The sequence below is a fragment of the Taeniopygia guttata genome, chromosome 4, assembly GCF_048771995.1.
Source record: "Taeniopygia guttata chromosome 4, bTaeGut7.mat, whole genome shotgun sequence".
NCBI classification, from domain to species: Eukaryota; Metazoa; Chordata; class Aves; order Passeriformes; family Estrildidae; genus Taeniopygia; species Taeniopygia guttata.
Window position 1 is genome coordinate 42,178,064 of NC_133028.1, and position 16,743 is coordinate 42,194,806.

The 16,743-nt window shown below is 37.2% G+C and overlaps 1 protein-coding gene across 1 annotated transcript in view; it reads left to right on the forward strand.

Annotated features, from left to right (window-relative positions):
* Positions 1-16,743, forward strand: part of DCHS2 (dachsous cadherin-related 2) — a 109,270-nt gene that overhangs the window by 42,513 nt on the left and 50,014 nt on the right. The window contains exons 2-3 of the mRNA XM_030271471.4: positions 1,652-1,843; positions 7,962-8,193. Of these exons, the coding sequence (XP_030127331.4) occupies positions 1,652-1,843; positions 7,962-8,193 (424 nt within the window). The remainder of the gene's footprint in view (positions 1-1,651; positions 1,844-7,961; positions 8,194-16,743) is intronic.

Consider the following 16,743-nt stretch of genomic DNA (forward strand, 5'->3'; position numbering starts at 1 on the left):
TTGTTGTGGCAATTCTGGAATGATGGCCTTTGGCATTATGAAAAAATTTCTTATGGGAGGAAAAATATTATGGAGTATGCGGTGCAGGCCAGTGACACTTCTGAAATACAAAAAATCTTGAGTTTCCATGAAGAAGTGGAAAAGTCTGAAAAACAAGCAAAAACCAAACCACAACAAGCAAAAAATAACAATTGTAATAACATGTGTATCTTTTGGGCTGTCATTTTAAAATTCTGATTGATGTAACTTGTCTAGAGTAAGTTTTAGCTTTATGACTTGAATTGGCACTTTTTATGTGGTTTCCCTTTCCCCACTTCCATGCTTTTCAGCCTTCCCAAGACATGTTTTGTTCATTTGGTTTTAATTCAGTCCCAGCTAAGTATCTTAGTGTCAAAACAATTCCTGTGTGGGCAAAGAAGGGAGCTTGTGATGCAGGCACCGAGTGATCTTTATAGCCACATTTGTTCTGGTAGGAACAGCAGCCAAAGGCTGTTCTGGGTTCCATGGCCAAATGACCTGGCATAGCTTGTGTCCATGCAACTAAATTAATTTATAGCATCCAAACAGGATGACCTAATCCAAACTTCTAAGAATACTCCCTGGCCTGGTCTGTTTCTTTTGAAACTCTACCTAAAACTGTGCCAGATGGTTTTCTGTACAGGCAGGCACGTGCAGACCTCCACCTCTGCCCTGGCTGTGGTTGATGGCTGTGGACCTCACCTTATCAGCCTGTGTCAGGTGTACGCACTGGCTAGTGCAGGTCTTGTCTGTGGGCTCCCACCAATTCTAACTCTTGGGCTTTGTGATACTAAAGTTTCCAAAAATCTGTTAGGGTCTTCTCTGTTAATGCCTCTGTTAAGGCATTGTGCTTGTACAGATGGGCTGATGGAAAACCCACAGAAATTACATTTTCAAAGAAAAAGTAGAAAAGTAATCTAATTGTGAAGGAGAAATTCTTTACGTGTCTCCAATAATGGCAAATTAGAGAACTGAAAATACTGGTTATCTTGACATGGTACATAGTTTTCACTTAAGTTTAGAAACATTTTGGTAGAAAATAATTTATAAAAATATCACAAGGGAATGTGCCAGGGAAGAGCCAGACTCAGCAGAGAATACTTGTTATCAAAGATCATAAGGGAATAAAATTGAAAAGGCAACGTACAAAACTTCTGTATTTATCAAATACCAGCTGTGGGTCAAAAAGCATGAGTGCCACCAAGATCTCTTTCAAGTGAAAACTAAATTAAGATCTGGGGAGTCTTTTGTAGAATACATTAGGTAAGGATATCCTGCTGCACTTTTCTGATCTACATGTGACATTAGAGATTTCTGATTTTTCCCTAAGAGCTATCTTCACTGGTAGAAATAACATAAAGGGAAAATACCTTAAGGTATGACCTACTGGCATGGCTTAAGAACATGGCTTTTCCAATAATGGGAAAGAAAGAAGTTCGATATTTACACTGTCAGTAGCTGAGATATTTTATGAACTGCTGGCAGCCAGCTTAGGTAGCAGAATATATTTGAATTTATTCTGTGTATATACATTTGCTTTTACAATACAAATGGGTTCAAAAATCACAGACACTTTCTTTTAATGAGTAATAGTTTCACTGACTTCATTTTTATCTCTGTTGTCTCTCTTCAGGTCAAAGCAACAGATGCAGATGCTGACCAGTTTGGAGAAATTGAATATTCTCTTTATGATGGATTTAATTTTTATGAAAAATCCAAAGCTTTCCAGATTGACCCACACACTGGTCAGATCTTTGTGTCTCAAGACATTGACAGAGAAGAAGATCCAACCACTTACGATCTCTTAGTAAAAGCTAAAGATGGGGTAAGTTTCACCTTTCTACACTGCCAAATTTGTGAATGCATTTGCAAATTTGGATGTCTGGTATTCTTTTAAATGAGAATGTAGCAACTGTGTAAAAATTACGTGAATTTGAATAAAATGTCTTGTCCTTAAAGAGAGCAGAAAATTATATTCATGAACTGTGAATTTTTACCTGAACTAATAAATTTGGCTAGGAAATACCCAAGGAATTCTAAATAAGGTGTAGAAATAGGTTTCTAGGATGTGTTAGTCCTTGCTAATTTTCCTGCTCCTATTGGAACCAATGGACTCCAAGTTACTTCTGCTCTCTACTTTCAAGATCACTGCAGCAGTTATAAGACAGTACCATGGGCTAGAACTGCCTGGCTACTGTGGGTGGCAGTGACTTTCCTGAGTAAGTTCCTGTCCTGTCTAGCTGGCTGTGCCATTGCTGCTGCCGTGGGTGGGTGCAGCCTCCCAGCAGCTGCATGTCTGAAAGTTTTCCTACTGTACAAGAGCTGATGCTTGGAGGTGAGCATTCATGGCACAGCAAGGGTGGGGTAGTTGTATGTGCCTGAAATAGTTCATTGCAGATCCTGGTGAGGAGACATTTGCTGCAGTGGGAACATATAAAGATGTCTGGGGATGGACACCTTGCCACCTGATGCCATGTAACAAAAAATTTTGCTGGCAAACTCCAGAAAAATAATTGAAGAAAACTATTCATGATATTACTTTCATTACAAAATATTCATTTTGCGATTTGCAGTCTGAGGTGGTTTGCTTTGTAAGGCCCAGGTGGTACTGTTCTTTACCTTCTTCAGCTTAATAGTGAATTGTGAAGAAGATGAAGAAAAGGCTATTGGTTCCCTTCAAACGTTAAAATTAATATAAGTACACTTTTTGAAATGTTATTCAGGTCATATTTTGCGTACAATTTGTCCTGAAAAACATTGACATTCAATTATTTCAGGCTATGCAGTTTTTATTTCTTACTTTGAAGATCAAAATTGCATTTAAGATAATTTCCTAAATGTATCTAATGTAACTTTTTAAAAATGCAGTTGTGTTAGAAATGCTGAATTTTTCATTAAAATGTCTTTTTTTTATTGTACACTTAAGAAACTTAATGAACTATGATTCCTATATTAATGAGTAGATTAACTTAAATAGCTGCAGTTGATGGTTGTATTAATTATTTCATTTTGGGAATGTAGCCATTGAGGGTATATCTGTTTTGTTGAATTCAGGTATTTGTGTAATAGTTAAACAATGTTTTTTCTTTAGGTGTCCCAATTCATTGTTCATTTCAGAGGCTACAGAAATATTCTTTAATTAATATTCCCTTTAGCAGTGTGCTTTTTCTTCCTCATAGATTTCTTTTGAGCAGAAAAAATTACATAAATATATTTATATATTTGTTTCCATACTCATCTGATTTGGATGTCTAAAAACTTGACCCTGCTCATTTCAGGGGGTTTGGACTGAAGAACCTTTGAAAGATCTCTTCTTACTCAAACCATTCTATAATTTTAATATAAGGATATAAGAGCTGGTTTTTCATTCCATTCCTGTAATGTCTATAGCAGACATAATTCTATCTGACCATTTCGGAATTTCACTTGTGTGTGATTTCTGTCTTCAAAATTTATACTTGAGTACACATATCCAAACCAACTTTGAAGAGTAAAGCAGTCTGTATTGAAATGTATAACAGCAGAAAATTAGTCATTCTTCTATACTTCATACTATCATTTTTCCTCTCATTCACATGTTTTGAAGCTGTATAAATGTAAAGGACATACACATCTGGAATATCAAGATTAGTCATTAATAAAGGCTATGTGAGAGCTTGACAATAGCAGTGAAATTCTGAAAAGTTTCTAAGATATTCAGTCAGGTACAGAAAATTATTTTGAAAATCTGAAACAAAATGTGTTGCATGATGAAAAGCTTGATGTCTTATTTTTTTGTAGTTAAATTACTGCTCTATTGATAAATCTTAAGTTAAAAGAAAATAACCAATGCATTGAAAATATAAGGTATTTAACTTTAAAATTGCTCTGTCATTTATCTCTATTTATGGACCTTGTGTTTCCAGAACTTCAGTAATGGGTAGAAAGGTTCCGTTTTTTACTGCTATGTTTGTGACAGGCAAGGCTTGATCTTTTTACTGGAAGTCAGCACTTTGTAGAAGTTTGCCCATCTGACACCTGAATACTAAAGCACCTGAATTCAGTATCAGCTTTTCAAAGTTTTTAGTGCACCTGAACTTGTGTTGACCAACTCTCTACCTTTAAAGCAGAATTGTAGTAGGATATTTATCTTATCTCCTGACATTCTGCTGCTGATTTTGATCGATTAAAGATGTTAGGTGTGGGGCTCAGAGTAGAGGCTGTGATCAGGGAAGAAATGTGCACAGAAAAGAGAGAGGAAGGATGAAAGGTCACTTGTGACAAAGAAGACTAGAGAGATGAAAAGGAAAGAAAATAACACAGCTAATTAGAAATGAGGAGGAAAATAAAGAATTTTCCAGGTGGTATGCAGTTTATCTTACAGCAAAACTATCAGTTTCCTCCACCTGTTCCTGGCTACTCCATTACATGGCATTAGAACTTGTCAGTCATGTCTTTTATGCATTGTGTAGGAAATGTAAGGAGTAAACTTCAATTGCACACAAGAGCTCATGGAGAGGCAGGTGGAAAACGGCTTCTGTTAAACTGGTTTTAAATAAACATCCTGTGAGAGCTTGTGGGAGCACTCTCACTGATTAAGCAAAGATGAAAAGAAGTATCCTTGTCTCCCCTATATGAAATGGTAGGTCTTCAGCTTTTCAGTTGATTCATTGTCACTGCAAAGGGTTCAGTACACCATCAGCAGGTGTGTTAGTGATTCTTTTACTGCCTTTCTGCATAGAGACACTCTGTCTCTTGCTTTTTGGTAATCCACCCTGCTTATCCAGTTTTCTTTGTCTTTTACACTGCAGCAGTTGAAACCTAGATATAAACACTTAACACTCACAGGCAAAGCTTCTGAAAAACTCAAGGGTTTTGAAATAATTGGAGATAATCTCTCCACTTTGACAACATTACTTCATGATGACATATCCTTTAGGTTTACAAAAAAAAAAAAAAAAGCCTTTGTCAGAGATTCTGTATATAACAGTTCAGTTTGGAACAAAAATTTGACAGCATGATTCACTGACAAAAACTTTAGAGACTGTGATGAAAGTTTTAAGCATTTTACAGCACAGAAATAAAGAAATACAGCTGCTCAAAATCATTTCTACTTATTAAGACAAAGACTTTCCCCTGCTAAAGGCAGGCTAATATATATTTTTTAAGACTTGATAAAGAGGTCTACTAATAACTTTAGCTATTCACAGAGATTTGATCCTTCTGAAGCAATGAAAACATTAATTGTTGTTATTTTGACTTGATGGTAGTTTATGTCCTCTTTTTCTTCCAGGAGGGACACAACCCTCAGGACTCTGACAGAGAAGTCATTGTGACTATGTTGCACCAGAGAGTACAACAGTAGTGAAAAATACTTGAACATTTGAGATAAGGGATTTTAAAATTAACAGCTGTGGCTTTACATTGCTTGTTAACATGTTTTGACAAATGTAATTTTCTGTCAGCAATAGATCTTATATAAGTCAGCCTTCATGTTTTGGAAGATAAATGTTTTGCTTGCTTCTAAGTAGATGAAGTATATCCACATCATTAGAAATAGGAGTTTTAGTTCCTTCTCAATTGGAATGATACTTTTTTTTCAGTTGTCAGAGCAAGAATTGGGCCACAACCAGTTAATATCATTAAGTTATTAAGTAAATACCATACTTAGCATGTGAAGGTATGCACTGTTTCTTCAGGAAAAGAAGGTTCTGTCTCCGTCATAAAATTTGGTCAATTTCAAAAGACTTTTTTTTTTTTACATAACTCTGTAGCACAAATACAAATTGGCTGAAGAATGGGGTTTGGGAATTTTTATGTCTGTTTCAAAAGTGGAGCTTGAAAGAAACAGCTTAACACAAGCTCTTGTAAGTTTGGTTTCACTTTGTTCCAACCATCTTTTTTAAGATACTTTTTATTCTTGACCTGACTTCTTCCCTGGTCCTCTTCCCTTAAAAATACTTCTGATTTCTGTTCTAAAGTACGTGAAAGACATGGACACGCAGAGCATATTCTGACACTGAGCAGAGCGCATTCTCTCCCCTTCCCCTGCCTTCCCTTTTTAGCTCCTGCACAGGGATTTCCTTTTCATGGAAATCAAGGTACTGGAGAAGGGGCTTGCCCTGAAGTTGGGATGTTGGCATTGGGCTCACTGCCATTTCCATTTCTCCGTATTGGCATACTGGGGTTTCATGGCAGTCCCAGTCATTTTTAGGCTGACTGTCCTTTAGAGTCCTGGTCCTCAGGCGAGAGTCCTGGCTGCTGGCTGTCTGTGCAGCAGCAAGAGCCCTGGAAGCATTCCATGCTTTATTTTCTTCAGAAGCGCATCAGGAGGATGTGGGATAGATCTCCTTCTTTGTGGGTGAAACACAGACACATGATGCATAAGATCATCTAATTTTCCACTTACTGGAGCATTTTTGGGAATGTCACTGCACCCAATAGAGGTAACATTACAACACAGGAGAACAAAAAAGCCAGGACAAAGCAAAAAATCACAGTGGAAATGTGAAAGTAAATGCTGACAGTAATTTTTTTTTTTCAAAAATAAGTCTGAACCTGTGGACACACTAAGCAAACCCTCAAAAATAGTTCTGTGGGAGATTGTTATATGGCAGGGCAAATCTAAAGGAGTCATATCCAGTCTGAATCCTTGGAATTATCCTTGGATAGTTTAATGAAGGTCAGGATTAAAAATAATTGAAGTAAGCAATTGGATTGCAGAATTATGCAACATAGTTTGTTTTGGGTTGGTGTGGTTTTCTCTGTATCACGGCTACTGTGACTGCAAAATGAAGTTTGCACTAGCATAGTTTGTTTTGTGTGTGCATGAACATCTGATCTGTGTCAGCAGTTCCTCAAAGTGACTGCTACAAGGACAGCATGCTCAGCAGACTTTGAAGAGCTCAGGATTCTTCCTCCATCTGTATTTTAATGTACCACATAAACCATATACAGACTGTACATGCCTGTGCTGCCTTGTGCCTCTGAACATGCCAGTGCCCCAGAATTCACTGTTATCTCTGCCACAGTGAGTCTGCTTTCTTTTAAAAATGCTTATACTTCCTATGGCTACAAAATAGTCTTGGAAACATGAACCCCTCCAAACTCATGGAGGGAGTCCTCTGAGAAGTAAATTGCCACTAGTTTCACTCAGGTGCCTGTGGGATCTACACTTCAGTACCCAGAGAACTGTCTTTTTTGCAGGTTGTCACAAAATTCAGTGTTTTGTCATAGCAAATCAGTATTATTTTGTAGTATAGTGTGGTAAGCCAGCTTGTAGTTGCTCCTTTCTTCAGTTTCACTCCAGAGCAAGGCTAAATATGGTCCCATGTGGTATTTTAGTGGGCTTTTTAGGGCATCTGTCAGTAAATCGAGCATAGGCATCATAGACAGCAGCCTGACAGGTCAGCTTTTGGCTGTCCTGCACTGCTTTTAGTCTGTTTCCCTGGTTGAAAAAGCCTCATGTTCACTATTGTAATGGTCATGGTTTTACATCTGAAAGTCTCAGAGAGAAGTTATTCCTGCTTTACTGGAGAACCACAGTTACCTGAGGAACATGCCTTCCTGGAGCATAAAGCCCTGACTTTTATCTGTGAGGGAATAAGTGGTGTGTTCGAGATGTCAGCAGAAGCATGTGAGGTTAGACTAGCAAGGTTTTTGATGTGTAGTGCTCATTAGCATTAACAAAACTGACTTTGTGTTCAGGCCTCACCATTGTAAAAAAGCTGAATCTCTTTGCGAACTCCCTCAGCCCTTGGTGTTGTGCTGAGCACATGGCTTGCTTCTGTGCAGTGTTTTGGGGTGTTGCAGATACTGTAATTTGCTTTTAATGGACATTTTCATTGATCAAAACTGTTGCAGTATGCTCCATTTCCTAATGATAGATTGAAGCCAGTTGTGTACCATCCTATTTTAAAAATTGATCTTGTTCTTTGTTTTTTTTTTCCTTATTTATCCAACAGGGTGGTCTGAGTGGCCAAGCTTTTGTTCGCATTGAGATAGAAGATATTAATGACAATCAACCAGTTTTTGAACAAGACATCTATGTGACAAGTATCAGCAGTCACACACAGCCAGGAGCAGAAATCATCAATGTTGTGGCCACGGACAGAGATTCAGGAATATTTGGCATTGTCACGTACGAACTGGTCCCAGGAGAATTTTCTTCTTTTTTCACAGTGGATGCATCCACAGGTACTGTATGAATCTATGATTCAGAAAGGTGATAATTATACAAGATATATATTTTCCTTGATGATGCTTTTTGTATTTGGAGCCATGTTCCAAAGGTGAAACTTAGATTCTGATGGAAAATAATACTAGAGGTAGAGGGAGGATTAAGGTTTAACACGAAGCATTTGCAATCACTAGAATAGGTGGAAAATGGAAAAATAGTACATGCTAGCACAATGAGGGGCAAACAGGATACCACTTATCCACTCTTTTCAGCTCTAAATCTATTGATCATTGTAGGATATAATAAAACATTACTTTTTTACAAAAATATCTGCATTTCTGGAATTCTTACAACTTATTCTTGAAGAGCAAAAAAATACCCTTTAAGCTGCTCCTTTCATTTCTTCTCTGCTTCTGTTCTAATCTTCCTCTATACTGTGCAAGGATAAGTCCTCATTTTGCTCAGTCTTACAAGGCATATTTGCCTCCCTGTTTGACTCAATGTTTAGCTTTGTAAGTGTGCTTTTCAGTAAGTGATTGACTAAACTGAAATTGCCATTTTTCTTGAGGGCCAGCCCTTGCATGTGAATATATCCTGATCAACAAATGGTCATGGCACAGATTATGATATATGTTTATATGTTGTAAGATCTTTTTAAACTGTGATACATGTGTGTATATATTAGCTCTTTGGCATTCAAAATCTTGCAAGGTTCTGTTCTTGCAAAATGCTGTCTGTTTTTACACAGTTCCCAAAACATTCTGATGAACAGAAGAAACTAATCTTCTTAGGAAGTTAGGCTGCTTGTCTTGGCTATTTCAGAATTTATTTAACTATGGACTGTTAACTACCTGTCAAGTCAGGTTCTCAGGGGCATAACTGATGTCAAAAATATGTAGGTCAGTCAGTAATTAGGGAGCTGGATCTCCGCAGGCATTTAACTGGTCATTTTAAAACTGTCCCATCAGGCTTGTTGAAGAGAAGTGCCCCTGTGGATCACATTAGCAGCACTGTCTTTGCAGCAACCCTCTGCTGAAAGAAAGCCTTTTGAAAGGCTTCTTCCTTGGATTGTGACCTTTTGGCCTCTCTTTCCAGTTTGGCACTTTGTATAGGAAAAATGTCATGCTTAATGATGAAGACTCTATAAGCTTGTAAGTTACTATTACCTCATGGATCTATCATAGTATTTTATCAAAAGCAGACCAAATTCAGGGTGAAGTTGCTGGAGGTCATTATTGCTGATATTTTGTGATGAGAAAGGCTCTTAGGTCAGACACTATTCCCAGTATTATAGTGCTTGGAACCTGATTGCACTTAATCAGATCTCCTGCGTAATTCACAAGGTCAGACTGTGTCTAATTTTAACTTATTAATATTAATGCTGTGGGCTTTTTTTTTCCTGAATACCCTTTTTCCATTCATATTCTTCCACACCTACTGACAATGGGGCTTATGCTCAATCATAGTGAGGCAAATGATTTTTAAACTATAGCACAAAGAAAAAATAAAGGTTCTAAATAAACCCCCCCTCCAAAAACCAAAAAAACAACAGCGACAAAAAAATTAAAATTGCTAATATATCACACAGAATTTTTGTAGTCTTTGAGCTTGAAAACCTGTTTGCTATTCAGAGAGAGATTAAACTAGTGGCTCCCTGTTAGGGCACAGAGGTTTTGAGCTTTTCCCCCTTCTTGTTACAAGTTACTTCTTGTTACAACAGAGACGTTTTCCAGCACTCATTGTGCTAAAGCTGTCTTCATATGCTCTGATATATGGCCTAATTTAGTTGTGTCTCTCTGAAGGTTATGTGAGGGACTTAATCTAGTCAGCTGGGCTGCATTTTGTGGACAGAGGGCAACAGACAAGTATGTGAAAGATTAGGCATTCTTCAGGAGATGGATTCTCAAACCAGAAAGCCAAACGAGATGATATTACAGTTTGGTCTCTGTGTTTCCTGTCTTATGGGTGTGCAGTCTGTTTCTGTTGTCTTCTGCATTTTTTCCCATTTACAGTGTGGCATATTCTGTTTTATCTGGTCTTCACATTATTAGAGGACCTAAACAGAAGGACAATGATGGTGTTGTAGAATTCTGTGGATTTACCTTCCTGATAAATTTTATTAAATAGTTATTTTTTCTCCATGATAGAGAACATAGAAATGAAAATCGGTGCATTAGTAATTTTGACTTACTATGTTAATTATAACCTTTAATATTTTATGCGGACAGAGATATTTTCAGTATAATGAGATTCAAAGTAATTAGTGGCAAACAGTGTGTCACATTACACTATGATACATTAAAATAATAAGCAAGATGATGCTCTTGTCCATGACATGTGCAATTTTTCTCTTTTTTGGCATTTTCTTGGCATGAAAATTTATCTCACTGTAATTTTCTTCAGGGGTGTTTGTTGAGTGCTGCACATAGAATACTCACTAAAAATTAAATTTTGATCTTTTGGAAGATAAATTGATATAACAGTAAAATAATAATTGAAACCTTCACTGCTATGTCTTGCTTCTGGCTCTTGTTTGTTAAAGCTCCTAGTTTTTCTATGAGCTGTGTTCAAAATATCCTACCAGCTGATAAACTCCTCACAATATAGAATATAACAATACTCCTTTTGATACATAGATATTATGAGGTTAAAGCACATCCAGGCTCTTTGAAGGGGCTCCATCTTTTGTTTCAAGTACTGGGACATGTGGATGTTGTAAGTAGATAAATTCACTGGGAGTGGGAAGGAACATCCTTTCATTAACCAGACAGACATTCCACTGATTGTTTTTTTTTTTCCCCAATTCTAAACAAGATTTTATTAGTCATATTTGTTTGCTATTTTAGCTTTTAGACACTGCATTTATTGTTTGTAATATGCTCTTGTCCTCATAAATAACATTTATTGTGTTTCAATTTTTTAAAAAGTTGAAGGGTTTTTCATTTGATTGATGATAGACTTTCCACAAGAAAAACCACTTTAAGAACTGTGTAACTAGAAAAATGTATGGATAGGAAACTGTAAACCATCTCCTCTGCTGGTTCGTGACTCTTGCTATCATTTGTTTCTAGTGCTGGTGTAAACAACATCTTGGCTTCATTATGTTGCCTTTTGTAGATAGCTGATCCATGCATGATCTATGAACAGTACTCGTGAATTGATTAGAACAGGGCAAGTTGAAGAGCTCTTCTGGCTAAGAAACTGTATGAGCTATGTTTAATTTCCCATTGTTACCTAACAAGCTGTCTGAAAGACAGTGTATTTATAGTTATGGCTGAGCTGGTAATTAAAAATGTAAGTCACAGGATGCAATCATAAGTGTGGCAGAAAACCTATGCAGTGCTTGACTTTAGGATTAACAACTGAACTAGTATACTTAAATTACAATAACAGCATTAATACTTACCTTCACCCAAGGGCATGTAATTAATTTTTCCATTGATCTTAGTGATGCCATTTTGGTAAAAAGATGGCTATCATCATCATGATCTGGGAAGTTGTGTCAAGCCAACAAATATAATAATAGTCCTTGAAAATTATTCTGGACCAGTGCGACTTCATGTGTCAATCTTCAGGTAAACAGTCTGTTCATAATCTTAAAACGAATCCCCTAGCTAATCCCTGTGTGCAGAGAAAACTTCCTTGGAGGCTAAGCAAAAGGCAGCAGCCATGGTTTATCTTCATATGAATATATTTGTTATTTAAACCTAGCATGAAAATCATGTAGAGAAAAGTATCGTTCAGTGTATGCTACAGAAATATAAGCATTTAATTTAGCTTCTGTTTCTTTCAAATCTGTAAGATATTTAGGCTCGTGTTTCTATGATTTCTACCTAACTTAGATGACTAGAACAAAAGCTATGACCTTCCTTTTGTGTCTTTTATTGAGAATGTGTCTGTGAATATGGCTGATAGACCTGGGCTGGATGCCAGGTGCCCAGCAAAGTCACTCTATTACTCCCCTCCTCAGCTGTGCAGGGGAAGAAAATGATGACAAAAGGCTTGTGGGTCAAGAAAAGTGCAGGGAGAAATCTCTCAGCAATTACTGTCATGGGCAAAAGAGACTCAATTTGAGGAAATGACTTTAATTTATTACCAATCAAATCAGAGGAAGGTAATGAGAAATAAAAACTACATCATGAAGGACATTCCCCCTGACCCCTCTCTTTTCCTGCACTTAACTTCACTCATAATTTTCTCTACGTCCGCTGGCCCAGCAGCACAGGAGGATGGGGAATGGGAACTGTGCAGTTCATCACAGGTTGTCTCTGCTGCTCCTTCCTCCTCACACTCTTCTGCTCCAGCACAGGTCAATTCAGCAGGGTTCAGTCCTTCAGGAACAGAATGATCCAGTGTGGATTTCCTGTGGGGTCACAAGTCCTGCCAGCAAACCTGCACCAGTATGAGCTTCCCATGGGGTCACAACCTTCTTTGGGCATCCATCTTCTCCAGAAAGGGGTCTTCCATGGGCTGAAGGTGGATCTCCTGTGGACCTCCATAGGCTGCAGGGGGACAGCTGCCTCACCATGGACTTCACCACCTCCTGTAGCCCCCACATGGCCAAACGCTTGCCACATAAACACAGTACACTGAGATACTTGGAGATCTCTCCATTGACTTGAAGGTACTTGGATCACCCTTTTGTTATAATACTTTCTGTTACTTATTTACACCAAAAAAACATTTTGAGGAGAACAGACAAGCCTTGTTGCAAGGGCTGGCTAGTAGTTGAACATTTAAAAAAAACCAGCACAGAGCTACAGCTCCTGCAAAGTGAACATTCTTTTGTGGAAATTTTGACTTGCTAAAAACCTACTCTCTTTAAGATGCGCTCTGATTTCTTTTTAACAGAAGAGAAAAGGGAATCATGTGACTAAAATGTCCTCTAAAAGATGTAGAGCAGTCTAGGAGCTTAGTCTGTTGGTGAAGAATAAAAGGATGAATACACCTAAAGATCATGTAAATTTAAGAATCCAGCATCTTATTACTTTTACAGTGCCCATTAATGGATAGAAGAAGAGGAGTTGTGTAGAGCTTGTAAAGAGCAGTGCCTCACTGGTATATGTTTCTTGTGGCAGTGCGTATTTTAGTGCTGTACTACTTTAATTACTGCACTATAGAACCATATGTAAATGCAATTTAATGGCAAACTAACTTAAAATAAACTTAGATTAGGTTCAAAATAAATTCATTCCAGTTAAGGATGCTGAAAAATTAAGTTTTATTTTAAAAATAGAACTGTTTTTTAACTGCTGCATCTTTGGAAATTTTAATTGCTTTATTTTTATTGCAATACAGGTTTAAAAGTAATGTTGAAATACCAACTTTTTTTTTTATGGAGGAAAACCCCCAAAACTTTGCTTAACTCCATGTATTATACAGTGTTTAATATATAGCAGATTTTACTAAGCATCAAAGTAAAATGGGGATACACCCTTTTTAAAGAAAACAAGGCCCATATTTCTGATGATTGATGATGTTTTTGTATAGTATTGTAGGAAAAAATACTTTATTTTTAAACTACTTTTGGCATTTTCCTACAGCATGTAGTACATTTGCTAAACATATGAAGAGCTTCACATAAATAACATTTAAAATTAAGAGTGCTTTATTTTGGAACATTTTGAGGCCACTTTTTTTAAACTGCAGTTTCTTCAATTACTGCCTTTCTGATCTGTCATATGATTTTGATAGCATATTTGGAATGCTGCAAATCAGAGGAATATGTCTGAGACATTGTTTTAGCACAATAAGTTTTCACCTTTGAAGAACTTTGTTTAAGTTAAATCAAAAAAGAAAAATTAGTGATCTCAGCTGAGTTATTTGTGGGCATTTACCTTCACTGAGATCTCACCTAATGAGAAATTTACCATAAAGAATGCAGAAAATAGTATATCGTCCTAGAAGCACATGAAACTTGTTGTAGTAAGTCTAAGGGTGCAGATTTTGGCCCTGAAGGAAAGTTGTGCAGCAGAACAGCATGAAAAAAATATCCATACTGCTAGCTCCTAATATATCTCTTTTTTTCTTTTATGTATAAAATCCAATAGAATCAACTGCCTACAAAGAGAAATACTCCTATAAGTTATGTGCCAAAAACTCAACCATGCAATAATGGACTATACATGAGGTTATTGTGCATGAAAGAATGTAAAGTATTAACAAAAATACTCTAGCCCACCTCCCTTTCCTCCTAGTTAAGCCAATGTCAGACCTCAGAAACAGAAGAACCCACCAGAAGCGGCAAAGAGTGAACTTCCATGGCATTGCACAGATGATGTGGTCTGATTAAAAAAAAAAAAAAAAAGGTGAAAAGGAAAATGTTAAGCCCATTTTAGAGGAGGGCAATAGTGTGATATTTATCCACTAAAATTTAAATGAGCAATCCTTTTCTTTGCTAGGGACTGCATGGGTCTGAGAGTACAGGATATATTTACTGTACTTGGTGTTTTCAGCTTAAAGAAAATAAGAAAGTGGCAGGTCACACCAAGGGAGCAGACAGCTGTGGTACAATGTTAGAATGAATGCAGCAGGGAAATGTGTGCAGCAGAAAATCAATCCATGTAAATGAAGGGCAGCATCTGGAATGTTTTATAATGCTCTTAATGTAAGAATAGTAAATCTATCTTTACCTTATAGCAGGCTTCATTCTGTATCTGTCCTGATGTACCTTTTTGTACAGTACTTTCAAAGAAATCATCTCTGATTGCCATGGCAGTTGTGTTTTGTTACCAGGTTGTGCACTGAGCTATTTTTGGATCTAGAGGCTGGCAGTTTGATTGAAAAGGTCCTTGACTAAAAGGACATTTTTGGAAAACTTTGGTAAGCTAAGCAAAGAAAGGTGACCTGTTGAGAAGGTGTGGCAGGGTTGGAGCTGTGCAGATTGTGAGGGGAGGTCTCTGCCTTTGTCTTTGAAAATACAGCAATTCACCAGGCCAAAATCCTGCCTGTTTACTGGTGTAAGCTTTGATTTCTGGATGGACTTGTGTTTGTGGGAAAGTGTTCCATTTGTACGCAATCAGACAGCAAACAAGCTCTCAGTTACTATTAGATCAGATTAAAGAAAATAAACCAGGGCAGAAACAAAGGAAATCTCCTTGTACTAGCAAATTATATCTCTTCAGGTATGTTTTACTGAAAAAGTAGAATTTTCAGAAGTAGTTTTTATGGTGTGGCTTGGTTTTTTTGTGTTCTTTTTAGGGAATAATTATTTAAACATGTAATAGTACAAAATAGAGAAAGCTAGGAGGCACCTGATCTTCTAAATTGGCAAACTGTAGTCTCTAGGAATATAAAATTTTGCATCCCAAATTACAAGACTTTGTCTAAAACGCACTTGTGTAGGGAAAACAGCCTAGATGATACAAAACCATTCTAGTACCAAACTCATGCCCTCTTTTGATCAACATTAGAGGCTAATGCTCAGGTGGGTATTCCATTTGTGAATAATGGAACTGCTGTAGTTAGAAATTCATATTTTATGTGCTGATGAATACTTCTTAGCTCACTAAAACTCTCTGTAAACTATAATATTTCAAATAGTAATATCATGCTTCTGGGGGAGTTGCAGTGCTTTATGTTAAAGCTGCTTTAACATACTGCTTGTGTTACTTTATAGATCCAGGTACTGGTTTGCTGTGGGGAGACTCCCTGACCAGACTTCCATGTGCTAAACAAATTCCTGTGATTAAACACAGTATGTTTATATAGTATTGGTTGTAGACAGTAAGTCCTTTTATATCTATTTCTCTTTCTATGAGGAAAACTATGAATTGAGCACAAGAATTTGCTACAGATGGGGCAGTGTTGAAAGCATCTGCAGTACAGGGTTATGAGACCTGTAAAGTACACATGTAGCTAGAAGATTGATATGGGTTCAATCAGTTATTTACTATAAATATATTCAAACACTGAACATTTTCAAACTGAAGAGGTCATCTTCTTTGCTGAAATGCAAACCAGCATTTGTGCCATTAAAAGTAAGCTTTTTAAAGACTTTTCATGTCAGGTGAAGCTGTGTGTATTACAGTAGGTAGATTGTAAATAACAATATAATTCCTTATTAATTCCTTCCTTCCCCTGACTTTTATTAAACCAGCTGTTCAGTCTACTTGGGAGTTTTGCTACGGTTACCATCAAGAATGCAGCTTCACTAAAAAAGGTGCATTTTAAGTACAGGTGAAATGCTAAAGCTGGAACCTGTGTGCAATGCCAAGATGACAGCATAGGCAATGAGTTGGATAAACTTAAATAGAAATGTCAAGCAGAAACACTATCAGTCTTTGTTAAAACAATGCTAATTTTAACATTAATGCGAAATGCACACCTCCTAACTGCATTGATCTTCTGGAGTATCACCCTGTCTGTGCTCATCTTGAAGCTTTTTCAGACACATAAAAAAGCAAAGCTGTGCAAGCACCCATGCCCTAGGAGGCTGCCAGGCTAGGGTGGGTGCTCTGGGCACATCAGTGGGTCAGCTCTGACCTGCACTGTAATGAACAGCAGGTCCAGTGGCCAGCTTTGAAGGTGAGCTGGGGTGAGGAACCATATGGACCTTTTGGCCATCT